The sequence below is a fragment of the Trichoderma atroviride genome, chromosome 5 (assembly GCF_020647795.1).
Source record: "Trichoderma atroviride chromosome 5, complete sequence".
In the NCBI taxonomy this organism is placed as follows: Eukaryota; Fungi; Ascomycota; class Sordariomycetes; order Hypocreales; family Hypocreaceae; genus Trichoderma; species Trichoderma atroviride.
This window is the reverse complement of record NC_089404.1, coordinates 714,436-733,044: the sequence shown is the minus strand read 5'-3', so window position 1 is coordinate 733,044 and position 18,609 is coordinate 714,436. Positions and strand designations below refer to the sequence as shown.

General features: G+C 46.8%; 7 protein-coding genes across 7 annotated transcripts; 4 read left to right on the top strand and 3 right to left on the bottom strand.

Annotated features, from left to right (window-relative positions):
* Positions 1-109: 109 nt before the first annotated feature.
* Positions 110-1,786, top strand: TrAtP1_009423 (uncharacterized protein). The gene is made up of 3 exons (XM_014091462.2): positions 110-623; positions 678-1,091; positions 1,153-1,786. The coding sequence occupies exons 1-3, from the start codon at positions 594-596 to the stop codon at positions 1,600-1,602; spliced, it is 894 nt and encodes a 297-aa protein (XP_013946937.2). The 5' UTR covers positions 110-593; the 3' UTR covers positions 1,603-1,786.
* Positions 1,787-2,240: 454 nt separating this feature from the next.
* Positions 2,241-2,986, top strand: TrAtP1_009422 (uncharacterized protein; the record flags this gene model as incomplete). Its single annotated transcript, XM_014091463.2, has 2 exons — positions 2,241-2,638; positions 2,707-2,986. The coding sequence occupies 2 exons, from the start codon at positions 2,241-2,243 to the stop codon at positions 2,984-2,986; spliced, it is 678 nt and encodes a 225-aa protein (XP_013946938.2).
* A 103-nt stretch (positions 2,987-3,089) lies between these two features.
* TrAtP1_009421 (uncharacterized protein) lies at positions 3,090-4,089 on the top strand (the record flags this gene model as incomplete). The annotated part of the gene is made up of 2 exons (XM_066114276.1): positions 3,090-3,246; positions 3,308-4,089. The coding sequence occupies 2 exons, from the start codon at positions 3,090-3,092 to the stop codon at positions 4,087-4,089; spliced, it is 939 nt and encodes a 312-aa protein (XP_065970370.1).
* A 1,293-nt stretch (positions 4,090-5,382) lies between these two features.
* On the bottom strand, positions 5,383-6,626 carry TrAtP1_009420 (uncharacterized protein; the record flags this gene model as incomplete). The annotated part of the gene is made up of 2 exons (XM_014091464.2): positions 5,383-5,972; positions 6,028-6,626. The coding sequence occupies 2 exons, from the start codon at positions 6,624-6,626 to the stop codon at positions 5,486-5,488; spliced, it is 1,086 nt and encodes a 361-aa protein (XP_013946939.1). The 3' UTR covers positions 5,383-5,485.
* A 1,696-nt stretch (positions 6,627-8,322) lies between these two features.
* TrAtP1_009419 (uncharacterized protein) lies at positions 8,323-10,300 on the bottom strand (the record flags this gene model as incomplete). The annotated part of the gene is made up of 3 exons (XM_014091465.2): positions 8,323-8,695; positions 8,764-9,849; positions 9,903-10,300. The coding sequence occupies 3 exons, from the start codon at positions 10,298-10,300 to the stop codon at positions 8,323-8,325; spliced, it is 1,857 nt and encodes a 618-aa protein (XP_013946940.2).
* Positions 10,301-13,564: 3,264 nt separating this feature from the next.
* TrAtP1_009418 (uncharacterized protein) lies at positions 13,565-15,819 on the top strand (the record flags this gene model as incomplete). Its single annotated transcript, XM_014091467.2, has 11 exons — positions 13,565-13,617; positions 13,801-13,982; positions 14,043-14,125; positions 14,188-14,575; positions 14,634-14,793; positions 14,847-14,997; positions 15,051-15,116; positions 15,168-15,276; positions 15,348-15,563; positions 15,639-15,718; positions 15,781-15,819. 11 exons carry the CDS (start codon positions 13,565-13,567, stop codon positions 15,817-15,819), a joined length of 1,527 nt encoding a protein of 508 aa, XP_013946942.2.
* Positions 15,820-16,064: 245 nt separating this feature from the next.
* Positions 16,065-18,197, bottom strand: TrAtP1_009417 (uncharacterized protein; the record flags this gene model as incomplete). Its single annotated transcript, XM_066114275.1, has 2 exons — positions 16,065-17,029; positions 17,102-18,197. 2 exons carry the CDS (start codon positions 18,195-18,197, stop codon positions 16,065-16,067), a joined length of 2,061 nt encoding a protein of 686 aa, XP_065970369.1.
* Positions 18,198-18,609: the final 412 nt, after the last annotated feature.

Here is an 18,609-nt window from a genome sequence, read left to right as displayed (position 1 = left end):
CTCCTATTGGCGAGAGCGGAGGTGACGGAGCGGCCTCCGCATTTCTAAGCAACGGCGCCATTTTGTCGCCGGGGATGTAATAGAGGCGATCCAATAGCGACGCGGCGATTGTACAACCCGAGTCTCACAACTCCAGCGTCGCGCCAAGAACTCATTTGAAAACCACATTTTATCGAATAGCTCCACCTGAAGAGACATAAGCATAGATGGTGTAATTGCTTTCTCTGCTTGATGGCGGTAATTCAGCTACGAGAGAGTGGATACACGTAGTTATTGTCAATACACAAAGCTACCATTTTGTTAGAGATACTCCCTGCGAGTGTCGTCGTATCTCCAGTTTCTCACCAATTCCTTTTGGGCATTGATATATAGGCAGCTAATCTTTCTTTTAAGGTCGCTTTCAGATATAAAAGTACGACTATGCCCTCCTTCTTTCGCCGTCTTCTCTTCAAGAAGAGCAAAGCATTTAATCAACTACCCTCACTTCTCTACAAAACTTCAGTTGCTAAAACGTCAAACATAAACTCTTTCCATACCCTTTCCCTGATTCCTACCTGATTCAATTATCACATATCCTTTTTCCAAAGTCCAAAATGGCCTACAGGAACGTAGCTCTCGTTGGTGTATGTCCCTATACATTCATGAGATTGGTTCATCGCTGACTCGCATATTCCTAGGCTAGTGGAAGTGTTGGCAAGATTATCCTCGAGGAATTGGTCGCCGACGGAAGTTTCAACATTACCGTCATTTCTCGCAAAGATAGTTCTGCCACTTTCCCTTCTCGTGTCACTGTGTACAAGTCAGACTTTTCTGACAGAGATCTTGAGGCGGCTTTCAAAGGCCAAGACGCCGTCATCTCAGCCCTTGGTAAAGACGGCCTCGACGAGCAGAAGAAGCTCATCGACGCCGCCATCAGTGCTGGGGTTAGGCGCTTCTTACCTTCTGAGTTTTCCGCCAGTAGCCAGAATGCTAGTGTTCTCCAGCTGCTGCCTCTCTTTGGCCAGAAAACAGAATTAATTGAGTACCTAAAGGCTAAACAATCAGCCGACTTTTCCTGGACAGGTATCGCTACGTCCCTCTTATTCGACTGGGTAAGTCTATCAAAGTTTTAGTCATAACTAAAGCGAAAGGCTAAATCAACGCGCGTAACAGGGTCTTGCAAATGGCTTTCTTGAGTACGATATTGCCACTAAAACCGCCACCATCTGGGACGACGGCAACAAAACGTTTACCCTCACTAATGAAAAGGAACTTGGCGCAGCTACTGCGGCTGTGTTGAAGAAGCCTGAGGAAACCGCCAACAAGTATCTTTTTATCTCCTCTGTTGAGACTACTCAGAACGAGATCCTCGCTGCGCTGGAGGAGACCACCGGCACCAAATGGACAGTCAATAAAACCACTACCAAAGAGCAGGTCGATGCTGCCCTCGAAAAGTTAGGCGCCGGTGATTTCCTTGGCTCTCTTGCGTTGGTTCGAGCAACAGTCTATGGTGACATACCTGGCCTCAAGTCCAACTATGCCAAGGACGAAGTTCTAGCCAACAATCTTCTGGGGTTAAAGCCTGCCAGTGTCGCTGAGACTGTTCAGCATGTTACGGCCTAGGGGACAGGGTTGCGAAGGATACAGCGTGGCTTGAATTATACATTGGAATAAACCAACGTGGAAAGTTTATCGGTTGGGGCTATTCGGTGTTCAATGTATATGCAAATGATTAGCCAGTATACTGCGCATGAGTATTTATACGATTTACAAAATATACATTGAGGATACATATATCCAACTTCAGCAGCTTCTCTTTGTCCGGTTGTTGACTTTGATCTGCGTGATTGAGAGTTGATTCTTATGCATTTCATAAGGGATCATCAACGGATTATACGCCTTTGTTGTGCTATTTTTATATTGATAGGCTGGGCCATAAATATGGAGCTTTATCACGATGTGGAACTGCATCTTGAACTTTATTGTTGAGCCACGTAGGCGATCTAGCTTTTTTATGACCTTAATTTGGCAATGCCAGTCAAACTTTGTTGTTTTGAGATATTTATGTATCTAAGTAGTTATTGTTTAAATAGTAGACACCGCCCCCCGAGCAAGCCCGCAAATTGTATCCCGAGCAACATCTCTCCCACTCTACTATACCACAACAAACCATCATCTATTTGAGTTCGCAGATTGTATCTGGAGAAAAGCCTCTTATATTCTACTATTCCGCCATAAAACATCATCAACTGCTTTTTACCATGTCTCTCGTCGCTATGGATGTAGAATCCGACGCCTTCGAGGTCGAGTCGCCATCTACAATCACGAGGACCACCTCGTGGGCTTCGATGCCGGCTGAAGTACGCCAATTAATACTTGGCTTTGTGTGCTTGCCTAAGCCAGGGGAGCGATGCAACAGCCTGGGCTTCCCAAAAGTGGCCCGATTCGCTTCGGTGTGCTTGGAATGGCAAGCCTTCTTTGAGGCCCGTCTATTCCGGCGCCTTGTTCTTAATCCCGACTCTGTCGACGCTTTTGACGCAATCGTCAGACGAGATGACGTTCGTTTGGGGTATATCCAGAAGCTCTGGCTTCGAGTCAATCTCTCAAACTACGAGTGCCCCAATTGCGATAGATCAGAGGACTTGGTAGTACAGCGTGGGTATGTTGAGGCATTTACGCATCTCCCACTCTGATACTAGAGTACTCCGTGCTAACGAATTCACGCAGCAACAACATGATATTCTCAACATGTATTCAGACCCTACTCGGAACCCTCCAACTCTGGAATCCGGCGAGGCATGGGGCTCAAGGAGTGGAACTGATGTTGTCTGCTTCCTCGCCCAGCGATACAAAGCATCGGTTTAATCGATGCGACATGAAGGATAATTATCCATTTCACTACGCCGAAGACCTAGACCTTGCGGGTGGTATTGTGGACTTCCACCGGATGAATAAGGGGGGGCTCGATTGGCCTTCTTCATCTCAACAGATTTCTGCCGTCGAGTAATAAGCATATCAACCGGTTTCAGGGAACTCCGCTCTGTTTGCAACCACAAAATGGTAATCTAGGCCGTTTTACCAGTCAATCCAAGAATCTTCCTGCCGTCCCCATGATCAAAGGTCTGGTTATGCGCAGACAGTTTCCCAGGGACATTAACGTCAGGACGCTGTCCTGGTTAATTGGCCGAAGCTTTGTGGCCTTGGAGTGGTTCCGCTTCGAACGAACTATTTCGCTGGAGCCTCATGTGCAACTTTACTTTGATCGAGGTATGGAGCGCAGACTAATAGCTATGGCGAGTATCTGAAAGCTAACATGTCCTCTTCTCAGGCGTCCGACAGCACTTACTGCCCTCTTTGCCAAAAACACTACGCCAGCTCTCTTTCACACAATGGGAAATCCCCGCAAATGAGCGCAGATACGGAGACAGAAACCTCGGAACCGAGATCTCTCCACATGCTCTAGCCTATTTACCTCAAGAGATGGCGAAGCTTTCTCAGAGATTGGAAGCATTATGCCCACCATGGCAGATGGACACAGCTTCCTTTCTTCGATCTATTGTTGAACTAAATGTCTCGCCCATGATGGTTGAAAGCTCCCTAAAACGCCTTAGTCTGCGCTGTGCCCTATCGACACCAGAAAGAAGCAGACAAGAGTTTGAAACGCTGATAATCCTCGCGGCCAAAGCGGCTTTGTCACTTCCTCAACTGAAAATCATCGAGCTTTGGGGTATCTGCCGTGCCAAAGAGGAAAGCTGCGCATACGTCTTCCGATACTGTTATGAAGATGGTCGACCCAGGATTGTCTGGAGAAGCTCTGGAGCGGCCATGGGAGCTCGAAAACGGATCATCGCTGAGTGGAGTGAAGTGGCTCAGAAACAATCGCATTCAGCTCTCGCATACGACGTCATCCCCTTCGAAGAGAGCAGCATGAAAATTTTCAAGTCTCGCGGGACTTGCATATATCGACATCTGCTGCTCAAAGATTTAATGTTTGACCCGATCACGCAGAAAATCCTGGAGAACGAGCCTTACGGCTGGACGTTGGATGAGGAGAGTGATGCATCGCAGCAAGGTGCTCCTCTCGATTTTCTCCAGAATCATCAATGGTAGTGCAGCGTGATGATAAGGGTTGGGATTTGAAAAGACATGGGATCTGGAGAGTTTTGTGAATTTGGAGAAGGAAGCAGGAAACCTCAACCAATCTATTTGAGCCCTTCAGATTGAAGATGTAAGCGTGCTGTACTATATCGTGGGTTTTTTGGAAAACGGAGGAAATAGCTAGGTAAGAAGGCGACATGTATTACATGGGACGTTTGATTGTGTGGTAGGCCTCAATACTAGTAATACTGTCAGCGAGAAAAGCAAACGTCTTTTTGATATGATGGATGTTCATTGTGATGTACAAGGGAAGTCAAGACAAAGACGCAGACTCTTCTCAATACAACTTCATCGGTTCTAAGGTTTCGTAATAAGTCTCTCTCAGGGGGCCTCGCTCTATGTATCACTAAAATTTGGTATATATGGTATGTATTAATGTAACGCAGTGCCATGCTCATATCGTGTTGAAGCCAGTGAATATCAAACGCCTAGGACTGCTTTGTTTTTGTCATGGGTACAGTGGCATCTTTCTCTTTTCTTAGAGTTAGTCCTACCAGCATAAATCTAAGTCACCAAGGACGCCAGGCTTACGTCCCATATAGATGCGTACTTAGTTGCCACGACCAATTTATAATGCGACTTATGTCGAGTAGTTTATTATACCTACCGGTTCTCGTCTAAATCTCCGGTAATGATTCAGAAGGACCTTTGCGTACGAGAAGTCGAGCGGAAGAGGGTTCTTCTTGAATTGCGGTATAAATACAGCATCTTCTCCCGGGCCTCGGAATGGACTCTTTCTAACAACGTTTACAAGAGCAATAACGACGATGGCGACGACTTTGCGGCTACGAGCAACGATTGGGAGAGGCGGCGACATCGGCAGGCCTTGATTCTTTTAGTAGAAGAGATGGTAGACATGGTAGACATGGTATACATGGCAGAAACGGGTAACCGGTGCTATTCGCGCATATATCAAGGAAGGGGCTAGTTCAAAGACACGTCCAGAGAGGAAGCTATCTTAGAGTTTCTGTTTTAGTAGAGATGGGTCGAAATGCGTATTTTATACCAGTGGATTTTCCGTCTACCCAGCGCCCCGGCTATGGCTTAGTAGCGCAGTTAATCTATATGTACTTAGAATTACATCCATATGCATGCTCTTGAAAATAGTAGTAATAGTAGTAGTAGTACTAGTGGTAGTAGTAGTATGTTTTAGCTGGAGTGGTTGGTAAAGGAACTGGGATGTTGGACAACTTTTCTCTTCAATTTATTAGTTCAGTATACTTAATTACTATCTAGTACCAACTCGTCCAATTAGCTTCATCAATCCAACAACAATTTTAATTATCCTTGCCCACGGATAGCGTGCCATACTCCGACAATACAAGTTATTGAGATATCGACGTGATTCCTAAATATCATCGATCAAGGGGCTCAATCCTTGCGCTGTACCTAGGCGATTCTCGAAGAAAAATCTCACCCTCTCAACCGTCACGCGATCACTCATAAATCTAGCAAACGCTGTCGGGTTTGTGTGGGGTGTGTGCATGATATCATGGTATGGTGAGCTAGAGGAGTTGATATCTTGCCGAGCACTCAAAGGGAGCGTTTTCTGAAATTCAGAGCTGAGAAGAAAGTTGTGGAAGAGCTTGGCGCTTTCGGGATGCGGCGCATCTTTTAGAATTGCGGCAGTCTGGGGCCAACTGACAAAGTTTGCGTCGGTCGGGAAAGAAATTTTGATGTTATTTCCTGGGTTGAATCCACTGAAGCTTGTAAATGTGGCCGATTGAGAGTAGTTGGCTCCGCTCAAGATAGTAAAAGGAGTAGCAGTCCCACGAACCCATCGAGGGTTTTGCTTCAGAAGATCGTCAAACCATTTGGTCCCAAGCTGTTGCATACTACGCATATACTGTTAGCTAAACCTTTTATGTTTTCTTGACGTAGTCAACTTACATTTGATAGAAAGCAAAAAGAACAGCGTCATCGTCATTGGGGTATGTAATGACAATCTGGTTTTTGAACTCTGGTTTCAAGAAGTCGCTGTAAGAGGATATGTTGCTGACGTGTGGCAGCTTGGCAGTGTTCCAGGAGAGACTCCAGAAAAAGACGCTATATCCATACCACGAAGCCGATATCGAGTCCTTGAATGCTGGATACACTTTGTCAAATCCGACGGGAGCGTAATTGAGCAAAGCACCTTCCTGTTGCCAACGCGGGAAGTCCTGTAGTGTTTGAAGAACGATGCTATCGACAAAGACATTGTTATGATATAGCTGTTGGTCAAGTTCGCTGTCGAGATATTTAGAGAGGTCCACGGTGATATTTAGAGTCATCCCGGGAAAGCGCTTCTCGAAGGCGCTTTTCAAAGAGTCTTGCTGATCTTTTTCATCGCCTCCATGCCACACTGTAACAGTTCCACCCTCTTTGAGAGCAGCACTATAGATTTCATCAATTGTCCGAGTTTCCACTGTCGGGCGTGAGTTAAACCCGAGAACAGTGTCATAGGCAAAGGTTTGCCCAAGAAGGAGGGCTGTGGTCAAGAGTCTGGACATGATGGGTTTGAAGAATAGTGCGAAAGAGTGTTGAATGATGTGAAGATGATTTAATTCTCATATAGATGCGATTCCAAGTCAATGCTTTTATATTCAGTTGCAAATGCCTTGTCAGAGACCCCAATTCGGTTGGGTTATGATCAAGATACACCGCTGTTCCATTACTGATCACTGAATTACTCAATCGCTCCACAATCCACGCCCTCTCCGAACTATTCTTCTCTCAAATAGTAGAGCCCACATTGTTCTCCGAGAAAATTAGGTGCGTTTATAACGTGCCGCGCGTGTAAGGGAAGCATGTGGGATGGTTTATAAGCGCGCCATTAGGGGTGCCATCGACACTAGTCCTCAAATTGGAAATCACATCTGCCGCAAGATAGATTAACTTTCAAACCTATCTGAGTTTATTGTTTACTAGGTATAGAGGCATTATATCTGATAGTGCTGCGGCATATAAATTTCGAGCTTCAGTATATCGAAACGTCAGGTAGGAATTGGCAATCTCATACATACCCAAGGACATAGTATCAGTGAGAAACATGCGAGCTTAGCGACCGTTTCGCAACATAATCGGCCTACCTATTCTAGAGCCATATTTGTGGGGCCGTGTTTATCCTTACAAAGATCATCCGTACACTGTATCCGTTCGGAGTTTTCCGAAAAAGTCCAGGGGCAAGTCAATACGGCACACACTGGCATCGTGTCATTAATTAGAGGAGTGGCAACCTCGCGGAAATGCTTCAAAGCTAGATGAGAATATTTCTCCGTTTCCTAGGGCTACATTTACTATTCATGGTGGCGGTTCTCTTGGATGTAGGAGGAAGATGAAAGCCACTAATAGGGTAGCTTGTGTATATGTAATTTCACTGCCTAATTTAACAAGGCTAACCATAGGCCGATAACTCGCAATACATAGGTGATCAGGCGACCTGAGGCAATTGGGATTATCGCTAGCAGCTGCAATGCTCTCCTAACGGCATTGATGTTTTGTTGCAACGCATTGGGACCGAGCGGGCTAGCTGATACTCCCATCGGCTACGAGTGGATATGTGGATGCATGCGTAGTAAGCAGGCCATACAATTAGGAATCTTTCATCGTATTGGTAATTAGTCAGTGAGTGGCCGCCATGTATATGCATAGGTGGCGTTGGGTAATAAAAAAATGAAGCACACATATTGAAACGCCGCTCTTTGCATTTGTTGGCAGCTCTTTCGACGCATTCGATAGAAAGTGGTTATAAGACATGACCCGAGTTCAAATCAATTCCCCAAATTGGAGAGCTGAAAAAGATGCTAATACAATATGAAGGCAGCGTTCAAGTCTGCTCAGTGACACAACTCGCTCCACCATCATATACCTATGTAGCGCAAGATCAATAACTATATTTTATCGTTTCTACCATCTTAATAAAATTTTATCAGCTAGACAACCTAATAAAACGCGGGGTTAACCATATACTTTCGTCTCTTCGCCGCCACCTATACTTATCATGGCCTTTACAGTAGCACAAAATGAGGTATAGAAAACGACGTTTAACTGTGCATTGGTGCTGAGGAACAGATCGGGGTTAATACTTGATGATATGCGTTACTTATATGTTTCTGCTATCTGCAACATACAATGCCAAAAATCGAGTTGCCCCCCCTACGATTATCGCCCTAGCTGTTCATCTAGCAAGCACTTATCCCGTATCTGCTACGGCTCTTCCTCTTCCGAGATTTGCGCCGCCTTGTCGTAATGCACAGTCGTTCCGACCGGCGGGAAATAAATCGTGAGTTTCTTGATATATCGCGGCGTTGGGTCTTTACCGTCCGTATCTTCAGGTCGTATAGGCTCCGAAAAGTCGATACAGTAGGCTGCACGTAGTATCGTAGAGAATTTAGTCGTATATGAGGCGCCACCATTATGATAGATTGAGATAGCTCCGAGTAGCAGGCTAAAAAGAGTCATGCCGAGAGCAATTCCATACGCAAGCCAGAGGGTTTGGGCTGCGTATGAGTAAACCAAAGCATAGGTTGTCACTGCCACGTCTATATCTGGAGGTGCGTAAGGGGAGGAGTAATTGGGCCTGTAGGCACATCAGCGATACTTTACAGAATGCTTAACAACAGGAACTCGTAAGATGAACTGACTCACTGTAACAAGGGATTGCTAATCAGGGATAATGTGACATTACGGAACATCTCCTCGATCATGTCGGCCAGCAGAACGGTTGGATTCGACACTTGCTGGACAGAAATCCCATTCCAGATCCCAGAGACTTGACCTGTAAGCTCCTCCAGCGTATTTCTCTTTGAAAGAGGTCGTAAAAAGTTCAACTCTTTTGTGTCCAGAAGTGGTGTCAGTGCTATTTGAGTGTCGATTATTTGCCCCTCAGAGCTGTAGTCAAAAACGATACTTCCCACGAGCATGCGCCCAAAAGCGTCCATAATGGCCTGATAGGCGAAAGTGTCCATATAATGGAGCATAACTGCGCCTGCAACAGCATCCTGGGCCGTAATATTGTTGAATGAACCTTGTGTCGTAACATTAATGCTCTGTATGTTATCGATGTATGTGAAATTAGCCACGTATGAGGTGTTATACATCATACATCTTGTTACAGTCATATTGGCGATTCGATCAAAATCTTGGCGGTAACCGTTCGAAGAGCTATTTAGCATGCCTGGCAGGGCCGCAATTAAAAGTGTTAGAGAGGCTCCCCAGGGCAATATCGGCCCAAGTGTTTGAGAAGGTGGTTCATATTTGGTGTTGTTGTCATTCAATAATATGTTGGGGAATGGTAAGGAACTGATTTGTGGTGAGTAGTAATCCGACAGTACTTTCGGCACCCAAGAAATATAATTGAAAGAATAATCCTGATATTTTTCGCCTGCCACGAGAATATTGTTCGTAATATTCTTGTACAGAATCGAGCTATTATCAATGCTCTCGCACGACAGTGCTGGCCCGGGAAACTTTAAGAGCCACGTAGCATTTTGGTATGGCGACGATATTGGCAAGATACGGCCTCCTACCATGCTTTCTGCTACAACTTTGAGAACAGGATACTGAGGGTTGCGATAGGCATAGACAGGGGAGAGACTAGGCCAAAAATGTAATTCGGCAAAATTCAGACTGGTAAAGTCAACTTGAGGGACCCTAGTCATTACGACGGACGTTGTTATTGACCACTTGATATTGAGGGTAGCTGGTGTTATGAAGGATGTGACAGATAGAAGCCTAAAAAATATAAGTAAACTGATATTCACAAATGATATTTGAGATGTGCATACCAGAAGATGGTGACCAAAGTCATCCTGATCGGGCTGCTCTTCCATAGTCGGAAGTCAAACATATTCCAGATATTAGTTGTTGCAGTCGCCAGGTTATCGATGACCTCCAGCTTTGAAGGTTTTGTCCTAACCGCAACCCATAGCGCTTGGTTTGCCGCAGTCGTTATCAAGACGCCTAGAGCGGAGCTGGCAAAGAAAGCAAACGCCAATCCAGCAGCCAGATTGACTTGCTGTCCCGATAAACCGCCAGCAAAGCCACTGAAATAGACCACATTTGGCGGCGGTTTTCCCGAAAGGCTCTGATAAAAGAAGTGGTGACCGATGATAAATGCAGTGCCAGATAGCAGCATAATCACCATCGTCCCCCCAGCGGGGTGAGTTGCCCACTTCGGAAGCATTATTGGGCGTAATTATGCATCTTAAGAATGCCAGTTTAAAATTGAAGACGTTTAGTCGGTCGTTGACGCTGGAAATCTGTATATCAATGAAATTTTTAGCCTCCTGTTGAGAACAGGTAAAGAATTGGGTATTCACTAGTACCAAATGCTAGGCCCCTACTGAGATAGAGAGTTGGGACAGTTGCGGCTCTCGCAAACATCCGTTGTATCTATTGCAGGGCTATTTATGTGTGGAGGGCGGAGTCTTCAACTCATTCACCTCTGACAACACAACAACGATGGGTACCCGACTTTTGCCACGACTTCAGTGAATTTGTGTATTTTTAGTATATTCAGATTACAAAATGTGACACGCTCAATTTATGTGGTGGTAGGACGAAACATAGAAGAACATCGTGTATAAGTGATGCCAACAACAACAACTGGGATAGGATTGGCAAAATACAGGCGACCTGCATATACAGGATCCAAAAATAAACCTATTACGCGCCTTTCACGTTATATCCTCGTATCTTCCGTGCTACTGGAAGTAGACAGCACCAACTCGGTGTAGAGATAATGGCCAGCTCTCGCCTGCGTGAGGGTGATTGGTGCCACGAAAGATGGTATCACAAAAGTTGGTCCCACAGAAATTAGTATCGCAAGCGTCCGTAACACGCAAAAGGGGAAGCACATTATAGTTATCGGGGTTTAGGTAGCTAATGCGGCTGGCCGAATGAGGGGAAGATGATGTAACAATAAGTAAGGCAGCACTCTCTCCGACCGATTTATTTCTATTGACTGGATTCCATCACTACTCATCTTGAATCAAGGGCCGAATTCGGCAACTTCTTGCTAATTCTTTCTCTAGATAGTAGATAAGTAGGTAGCACGATCGCACACTTTGTGGGTCTTCTCGTGAGCCAGGATCAGCCAAAATTTATACTTTCGGTTCATTTTTCGAATCAATTACGATAGTCCAAATCTGATGTATCCCCCAAACGTAAAAATAGCACGACGGATGACAAAAGAGGTGTAGAGAATACAACACAAAATATATCTAAGACAATTACCAATTGTTTACCAAGGCTAGTGGCTAGCCTATAGATGCAAGTTAACATAGCGAATAGTCTATTGCGGCTGTTCAACTAGGAATGCACATCGAATATTTGCCAATGTAGATTACAATATATTGCAATACTGGGAGAGCGAATAATACCGTCTTGTAAAAAAGTCATCAATTCCCTTTCATGTAGCTGACCATACTTTTTCTCCTCATAGCCGGCCAATTCAGGGCAATTCCCTAAGCAAAACAACACAGAATGGGAGGTACTTGTTCAACTGTGCGGGTACAGTCCGGAGACTCATGCGCGTCTCTAGCTGCAGAGTGCGGTATCACTGCAGCTGAATTTTATCAGTACAGCTCTCAGGCCAATCTCTGCTCAACACTTACTCCTGGGCAGTGCATATGCTGTTCCTGGGCAGTGCATATGCTGTTCCTGGGCAGTGCATATGCTGTTCCTGGGCAGTGCATATGCTGTTCCTCTGAGTCACATCCCAATTATGCACCGCAGCCAACCCCTGACGGTTCTTGCGCGGGTTATCTGGTGCAAAAAGATGATATTTGCTCTCAACTTGCAACCACTTATAGACCACTCACTGTTAACGACATTGAGTCTTACAATAGCAACACTTGAAGATGGCTGGGATTCGACCATCTCCAGGCTGAACAAACCATTCGTCTCAGCTCTGGGGCACCGCCATTTCCAGCTCCTGTATATGGTACCGTCTGTGGAACACAGGCACCCGGTATACAAAAGCCCGCAAATGGAATCAGCTGGGAATCGCTGAACCCGTGTCCTCTAAGTGCCTGTTGCGATATATGGGGGCAGTGTGGTATTACAGACGAGTTCTGTACGCCGTCCAGACCCTCTGCAGGTGCCCCCGGTACTGCTGTATCTGGCCAAGACGGCTATAATGCCGTTGGTCCGTCCGAAGTATACAATATTGGCTATTTCGAAGCCCTCAATACTCAACGCCCCTGTCTGAACATGAATGCCGATCAAATCCCAACTGGGTACACACATGTTAATTTTGCTTTTACAAAAGTTTCGCAAACGTACCAGGTTGATATTAGTGGCATGGAAGATGAGTGGGGACTTTTGTCCGACAGAAGGTATACTTTAACACTTTATGAATCACTGCATTCCTTGTTGTAGGGGTTCAAGCGAATTATATCCTTTGGTGGCTGGGCCTTCAGTGCCGATACGAGTACGTACGACATCTTCCGCGACCTACCCCAGTACGGTGCTACATCCATTACAAGCATTGTCAATTTTGTAGTGACTTAGGGCATCGACGGCGTTGATATCGACTTAGAATACTCCGTAAGTTCCCAGACAATCATCTGTTACTCCAATACAAGTTAACTAGAGCTGGCAAAAAAAATTAGGGTGAGCCTGATATTCAGAGTATTCCTTCGGGGAGCGTAAGCGACGGGGCTTACTGCTTTAATTTCCTTCAGTCACTGAGAGTAGCACTCCTAAGTGGAATCTCGCTCTCTATAGCAGCAACAGCCTCATATTGGTATCTTCAAGGGTTTCCTATTGCTGATATTGCTTCCGTGGTCAATTACATCATCTACATGACGTGTAAGTAACGCTCTCGCTCGCAGATACCCCTCGCTGTATGGCTCTATATCACTGACGGCTACTGTATTCGACAGAAGAGTCTCATGGCCAGTGGGACCACGGAAATCAATGGGCTGATCCCATATTAGTGGCTTGCAATTAGTTGCTTCTACAGCCTCTGATAGCTCATCAGGAGGATATGATGTACCATCACCAGTTTTCACTGTTGCAAGGTATTTGCTGGGGCAAAACATTACCATCGCCAAGTTTCAGTGCTTCAAGCAACTCGCCAAGACCGAAAATATTAAGCCGATTCCAGAGATTGCGTTAATATCAGTCTCAATGACAAGAAACGTTTTTTTTTTTACAAATTTTCTAATGATATTTTTCTCATTTATAACTCTTCTTTGACGAATAAGATTGACAGTGTATTTTACAGAGTTCTATAAAGCACAAAGAAGAGAATAAGCTGTGTAATACGAAGATCGCAATCCGTAGACTCGGCCCATACCCCACATAAATCCGACACCCATAGATTTTCAGCCCCACCCGCAAGTATCAAATCGCTACATCATGCCGCGCCCTTTCTATTTTCACCAATCTGAGCTCTTTTCGACAAATCAAGATTTGCATCTCATAACTTTACGAAGCCAAGATGGTTCAAGGCAGGGTGTTGATCATTGCCGGGTCGGACCCCTCTGGAGGAGCGTGAGTGTACCTGTTCCTGTTTCTCAACTTAGTCATATTCCCTCACTATATCCGCCACCACTATTTGCTTGCATGGCTACTCATTTGACGCTCAAGCCTATTCCTCTCATGACTTCATCAAAGCCTCTTTATTCAAGGTATATATTTCTGTAAATGTGTACTAATACGAGCGTCTCATCACAGCGGCCTAGAAGCAGACCAAAAAGTCCTCGCCGCCCATGGCTGCTACGCAATGACTTCCACCACGGCGCTCACAGTCCAAAACACCAAAGGCGTCGCGGGCGTGCATGTCATACCCTCTGATTTCGTAGGGAGACAGATTGAAGCGTGTCTTGAAGACGTAGGAGCCGACGTGATCAAAACGGGTAAGATTAACACTCCTGTTGCGTCATAACGACGGTCTTATTAACAGAGATGTATAAAAGGAATGCTGGCATCCGCAGAAACAATCGAAGTCATTGCAAAACTAGTGACCAAGTTCAGCGTCCCAACTCTAGTAATCGATCCGGTAGATAACCACCACAACATCCCTTCACAAAAGACGAAAAAGCTGACAACTTCCGTTCCCAGGTCATGGTCTCAACATCAGGAGCCCAACTCCTCCCCCACGAAGCCATCTCCCAACTATCCCAGCACCTCCTCCCCCACACCACCATCCTCACGCCCAACATCCCCGAAGCCACCCTCCTCCTGACGCAAAATGGCCACCAAGTCGGCGAGATCCAGTCCGTCAGCGACGTCGAAGCCATGGGACGCAAGATCCAACAACTAGGCCCGAAATGGGTCCTCGTTAAAGGCGGCCACATGCCCTTCCGCAAGGATCTGACAGTCGCCAAGACAGATGAAGAAAAGGAAATTGTTGTTGATGTCCTAGTTGGGCCTGAGGGGAGCGTATTGCGAGTGCAGAGCCCTTACCAAAAGAGCACGAGCACTCATGGAACTGGCTGCTCTCTGGCCTGTAAGTACCTACATCTCAATGAAGCTAAATAGGGGCATCATACTTACTGCTTCTACAGCCGCCATTGCAGCCCGTGTCGCTCAAGGCGCCGACATGCCCGCCGCAGTCCGCGGCGCCTGTCGCTACATCGAAGCAGGCATCAAGACGGCGCCTCAACTCGGCAGTGGAAACGGACCGCTCGATCACTTCCACTCGACATACACTCTTCCTTTCTCTCCGTAAGCATCCCAGCTCTACTACTTCTCTCACTCAGCTAATGTTCTTCACACAGAGGATACTTTGTCGAGTATCTGCTAGAACACCCAGCCGTACGCAGTGTATGGGACGAATTCGTCTACCATCCCTTCGTCATGGCCCTAGGCAACGGAACGCTGCCGGTTGAGTCATTCAAAGGTTACATCATTCAGGACTACCTCTATCTTGTAAGATCTCTTTGCTCTTGCTCATACAGCCAAAGCTGACATCCAATCAACAGGTTCACTTTTCCAGGGCAAATGCACTCGCAGCATACAAAGCAAAGAGCATCGGTGATATATCAAGAGTACGTCCAACAGTTAAGGCCCAGAAACGAGAATAGCTAACAATCCACCAGTCAAACGAAATCGTCTTCCACATTCTCCACGAAATGAAGCTCCACATCAACTACTGCAACTCCTTTGGCATTTCCGAGCCCGAAATCCAAGCAACGCAAGAACTCCAAGGTAAGCCCCTCTCTCAAATCTCCTTTCAGTATTAAACTTTAGACAAATCTTAACACATCTGCAACACACAGCCTGTACCGCATACACCCGCTACGTCCTCGACATCGGCCAAAGCGAAGACTGGCTCGCCCTCCAAATGGCCCTCGCGCCATGCCTCCTCGGCTACGGCGCCGTCGCAAAGATGCTCCACGCCCATGCGGACACGGTCCGCGACGGGAACACGTACTGGGCGTGGATCGAGAATTATAAAGCGGATGACTATGTTGAGGCGGTGAGATTAGGAAGCGGTGCGTGAATCCCACCTTCTTTTTTTTTCCCCCAACTCCAAAATACAGAAATTGACTTCTTTGCAATGATGACAGAACTCATTGAGAAGAGCATCCGATTGCAGTCACCTAGTCGGATAGAAGAGCTTATCAAAATCTTTGTACACGCCACAAAGGTAAGAACAAACAGTCTGCATGATATGAAATGACGTTTTATTAACAAAAATGGACCTGATAGATGGAAATTGGTTTCTGGGAAATGTTTCCGTACAAATAGATGATGGATAAAAATGTGTACGTTTTTATTTGTACAATGATATGAGAAACCATAGAAGCGACTATGATGAGATAGATCTTTTAGATAGCCCAAGTGAATTATATAAGGCTTCGGTGAGAACCGAATTCTCCCTAGAGATTACGTCGAAATAGCTGAGCAGTAATCCCTTTCCATTTCTTATGCACAAACTCCGTCGCTCTTCCTTCTCCCAGAACAAAACAGCAAATCACACGCTATACAACATCTCACTTTTCCTGCCACATCGAAGAGTCAACTCTCCTCGGCACCTCTCCATCAGGCATCATCATATCAAATCCCTGCTCCGGCAAAGGTGTGGCCATTCCACGGTCTTCACTCCTGTTCGCCGCGGATCGCTGCTTCGTTCGACGGGACTGCTGATGTACCCAGGAGGAGACGGTGCGGAACCGGGGACGCAGGTCCTCCGAGGAGTTTGTCATGAAAGTGTCTCTGCTGTGGTCTCTGCTGTTGTTGCGGGAGAATCGGCTGCTGAAGCTCTTCCTCTCAGGGCTAGTCCTGACGGCGCTGAGGTTAATATTTGGTTCAAACGTATTAGATCGGTTTGGAGTGGCAGCATAGGTGGCAGCAGCAGCGGGGGGCTGAATGATGACGATGTCCCCGTCGCCAAACCCTGACGATAAAGAGGAGACATCGCTGATGCGAGTGTTTTTGCGCAAAGGTGCCAACGATTGCGATCTCGAGGTGTATGCACTCACACTCGCTCTTGCGCTCTCCAAATGGGCCGCTGCCATCTGCTTGGATCTTTCCCGAGCCACCTCAGTGGCCGGTGGCGGTGTAATTCTGGGTCGCTCCAGGATATCCGACGCTGAGTCGCCCAGAATCGGTGTACGGAAGACCATGCCGTAGGAATTGACCGTCACATTCTGGGGTGGTGTCTTGGCTCCCAGTCTCCTCTCTAACAAGCCAGCCTTCGTGGGAGCCCGCGTTGGGGCCGGCTTCTCGGTTACGGGACCGTCTCCATCGTTAGAATCATCAATGCTGCACCAGCCAAAGGTATCTGGCAAGAGATGGCCTTTGATGGATGTAAATCGATCAGCAACTCTGTTAGAAAAACGCCGAGGGCCGTCAAGCATGTCCCGGCTAGCTGGCCAAGCGCTCTTTCTGCCAGCAGACTTACGCTTGGCCAGGCGCCAAAGAAACCAGGCGAGAACCAGGAGAATGATACATCCACCTAACGCCAAAATAGTAAGTTTTATGAAGACTAGGAAAAGAAGGGTTATGCCGCCCAAAGATACACACTCACCAATGGACGTGGACGCAATGACGGCTTTTTCGCCAGTTGGGCTCAGCCTACGTGCCTCGTGCCCTAGAACAGCTGCGGCTGTTTCACCTGGGCTTGCCGTACTCGTCACTGTTGTCATTTGTGCTCCCGTCTTTGTCCTCGCAGTCTGGTCTGGCACAATGACGGACGTTGTGAAAGAGCTAGGTACGTCTTTCGTACGGCTAATGGTGGACTTTTCCACCGAGCTCGCTGTCGTCTGCGTCTCATAAGGTGGCGCAATAGCCGTAAGGGTAGTTCGAGTTCGTGTTGAGGAAGGCTTGCCAGTATATGAACCGTCATCATCGCTGTCGTCATCGCTGTCGTCACTGTCATCACCGGTAGACGTGCTCTTGGGTAGAGGTGCGTTAAATGATGATCTAGGAGGATTCGTAGTGGAAGGCGAGGGAGCTCCAAGATTTTCGGATATGCCGTCTGTGGGAGATGCTGCAGGAGGGATAGAGATGGACGGCGGTACATGCGATTGAGAGGGAGCAGCCGCAGGAGAAGCTGCAGGAGGCGGTGGCGGTTGAGGAGACGATGCAACAGGAGAGCCGGCTGTCGGAGGTGATTCCGGCGGAGGAGATGATGGCGGCGGCCGTTGTGGTAGAAGAGCAGCAATTGGGTTTGGCGGCAACGATGGTAAGGGAAGTGGATGAGGGAGAAGTTGTGATAGAGGATTAGAATGGGGAACCGGTAAGCCGAAATCGATGTGGTTTCGGCCGTCGTTCTCGTCCTCACTTTCGCCTTCAGTCTCATCATCTGTGTCCAGTAGGTCCCCCAAGCTCCTCTTCAGATGCGCCCCGGCAGAGAATGATTCGCCCGCCGGTTCTAAGCTTGCCGCAGAACCATCTTCAATCCCCCCATCGGTGTCGCTTCCAGACCTACGAGAGGTGCTTGCGTCGTGGTCGGTACGAGGTCCCTGTAAAGACACATTCACGCCCAAACTCTTCTTCTTGCATCTGAATCTCAGCCATCTCTTTGCACACGATGCGTCACGTGTCTGCCTCTGCCTCTCTGCCAGTCCATCGGAACGTCCAACATCCGTTTGCTGTCTCTGTATCCTTGAAGTCGGCGCCATAATTCACTGCCCAAGCTCTTTTTAACCCCAACTGTAACGCAACGTTCGTGTAGACCAGCTTCAATCGACGTGCGCCTAATTCATCACAAGACCCAAGTAAAAAAAAAATCGTTTCGAAAGTAAAGAGGCGTGAAAATTCATCGACCCGTGCGAAATCCAGTTCCGGCTTTAACAAAGAAAAAAAAAATTAGCACAACCAACAATATCCCATAGCATCGAAAAGAAAAGAAAAGAAGTTTGCGAAAAGAGGGTCAAGAAAGCATCAAACTGTTCCCCATCCTCTCTCAAAGAGGAAGTGTGAAGAAAGAGAAAAAAAATCGTGGGGGTGAGCTATTAAGATGGTCGCTTGGCTTTCCGGATCTTCAAATGATATTATGGAGCAAGGACGGGACACGCGTAGCAGCCATCTCAG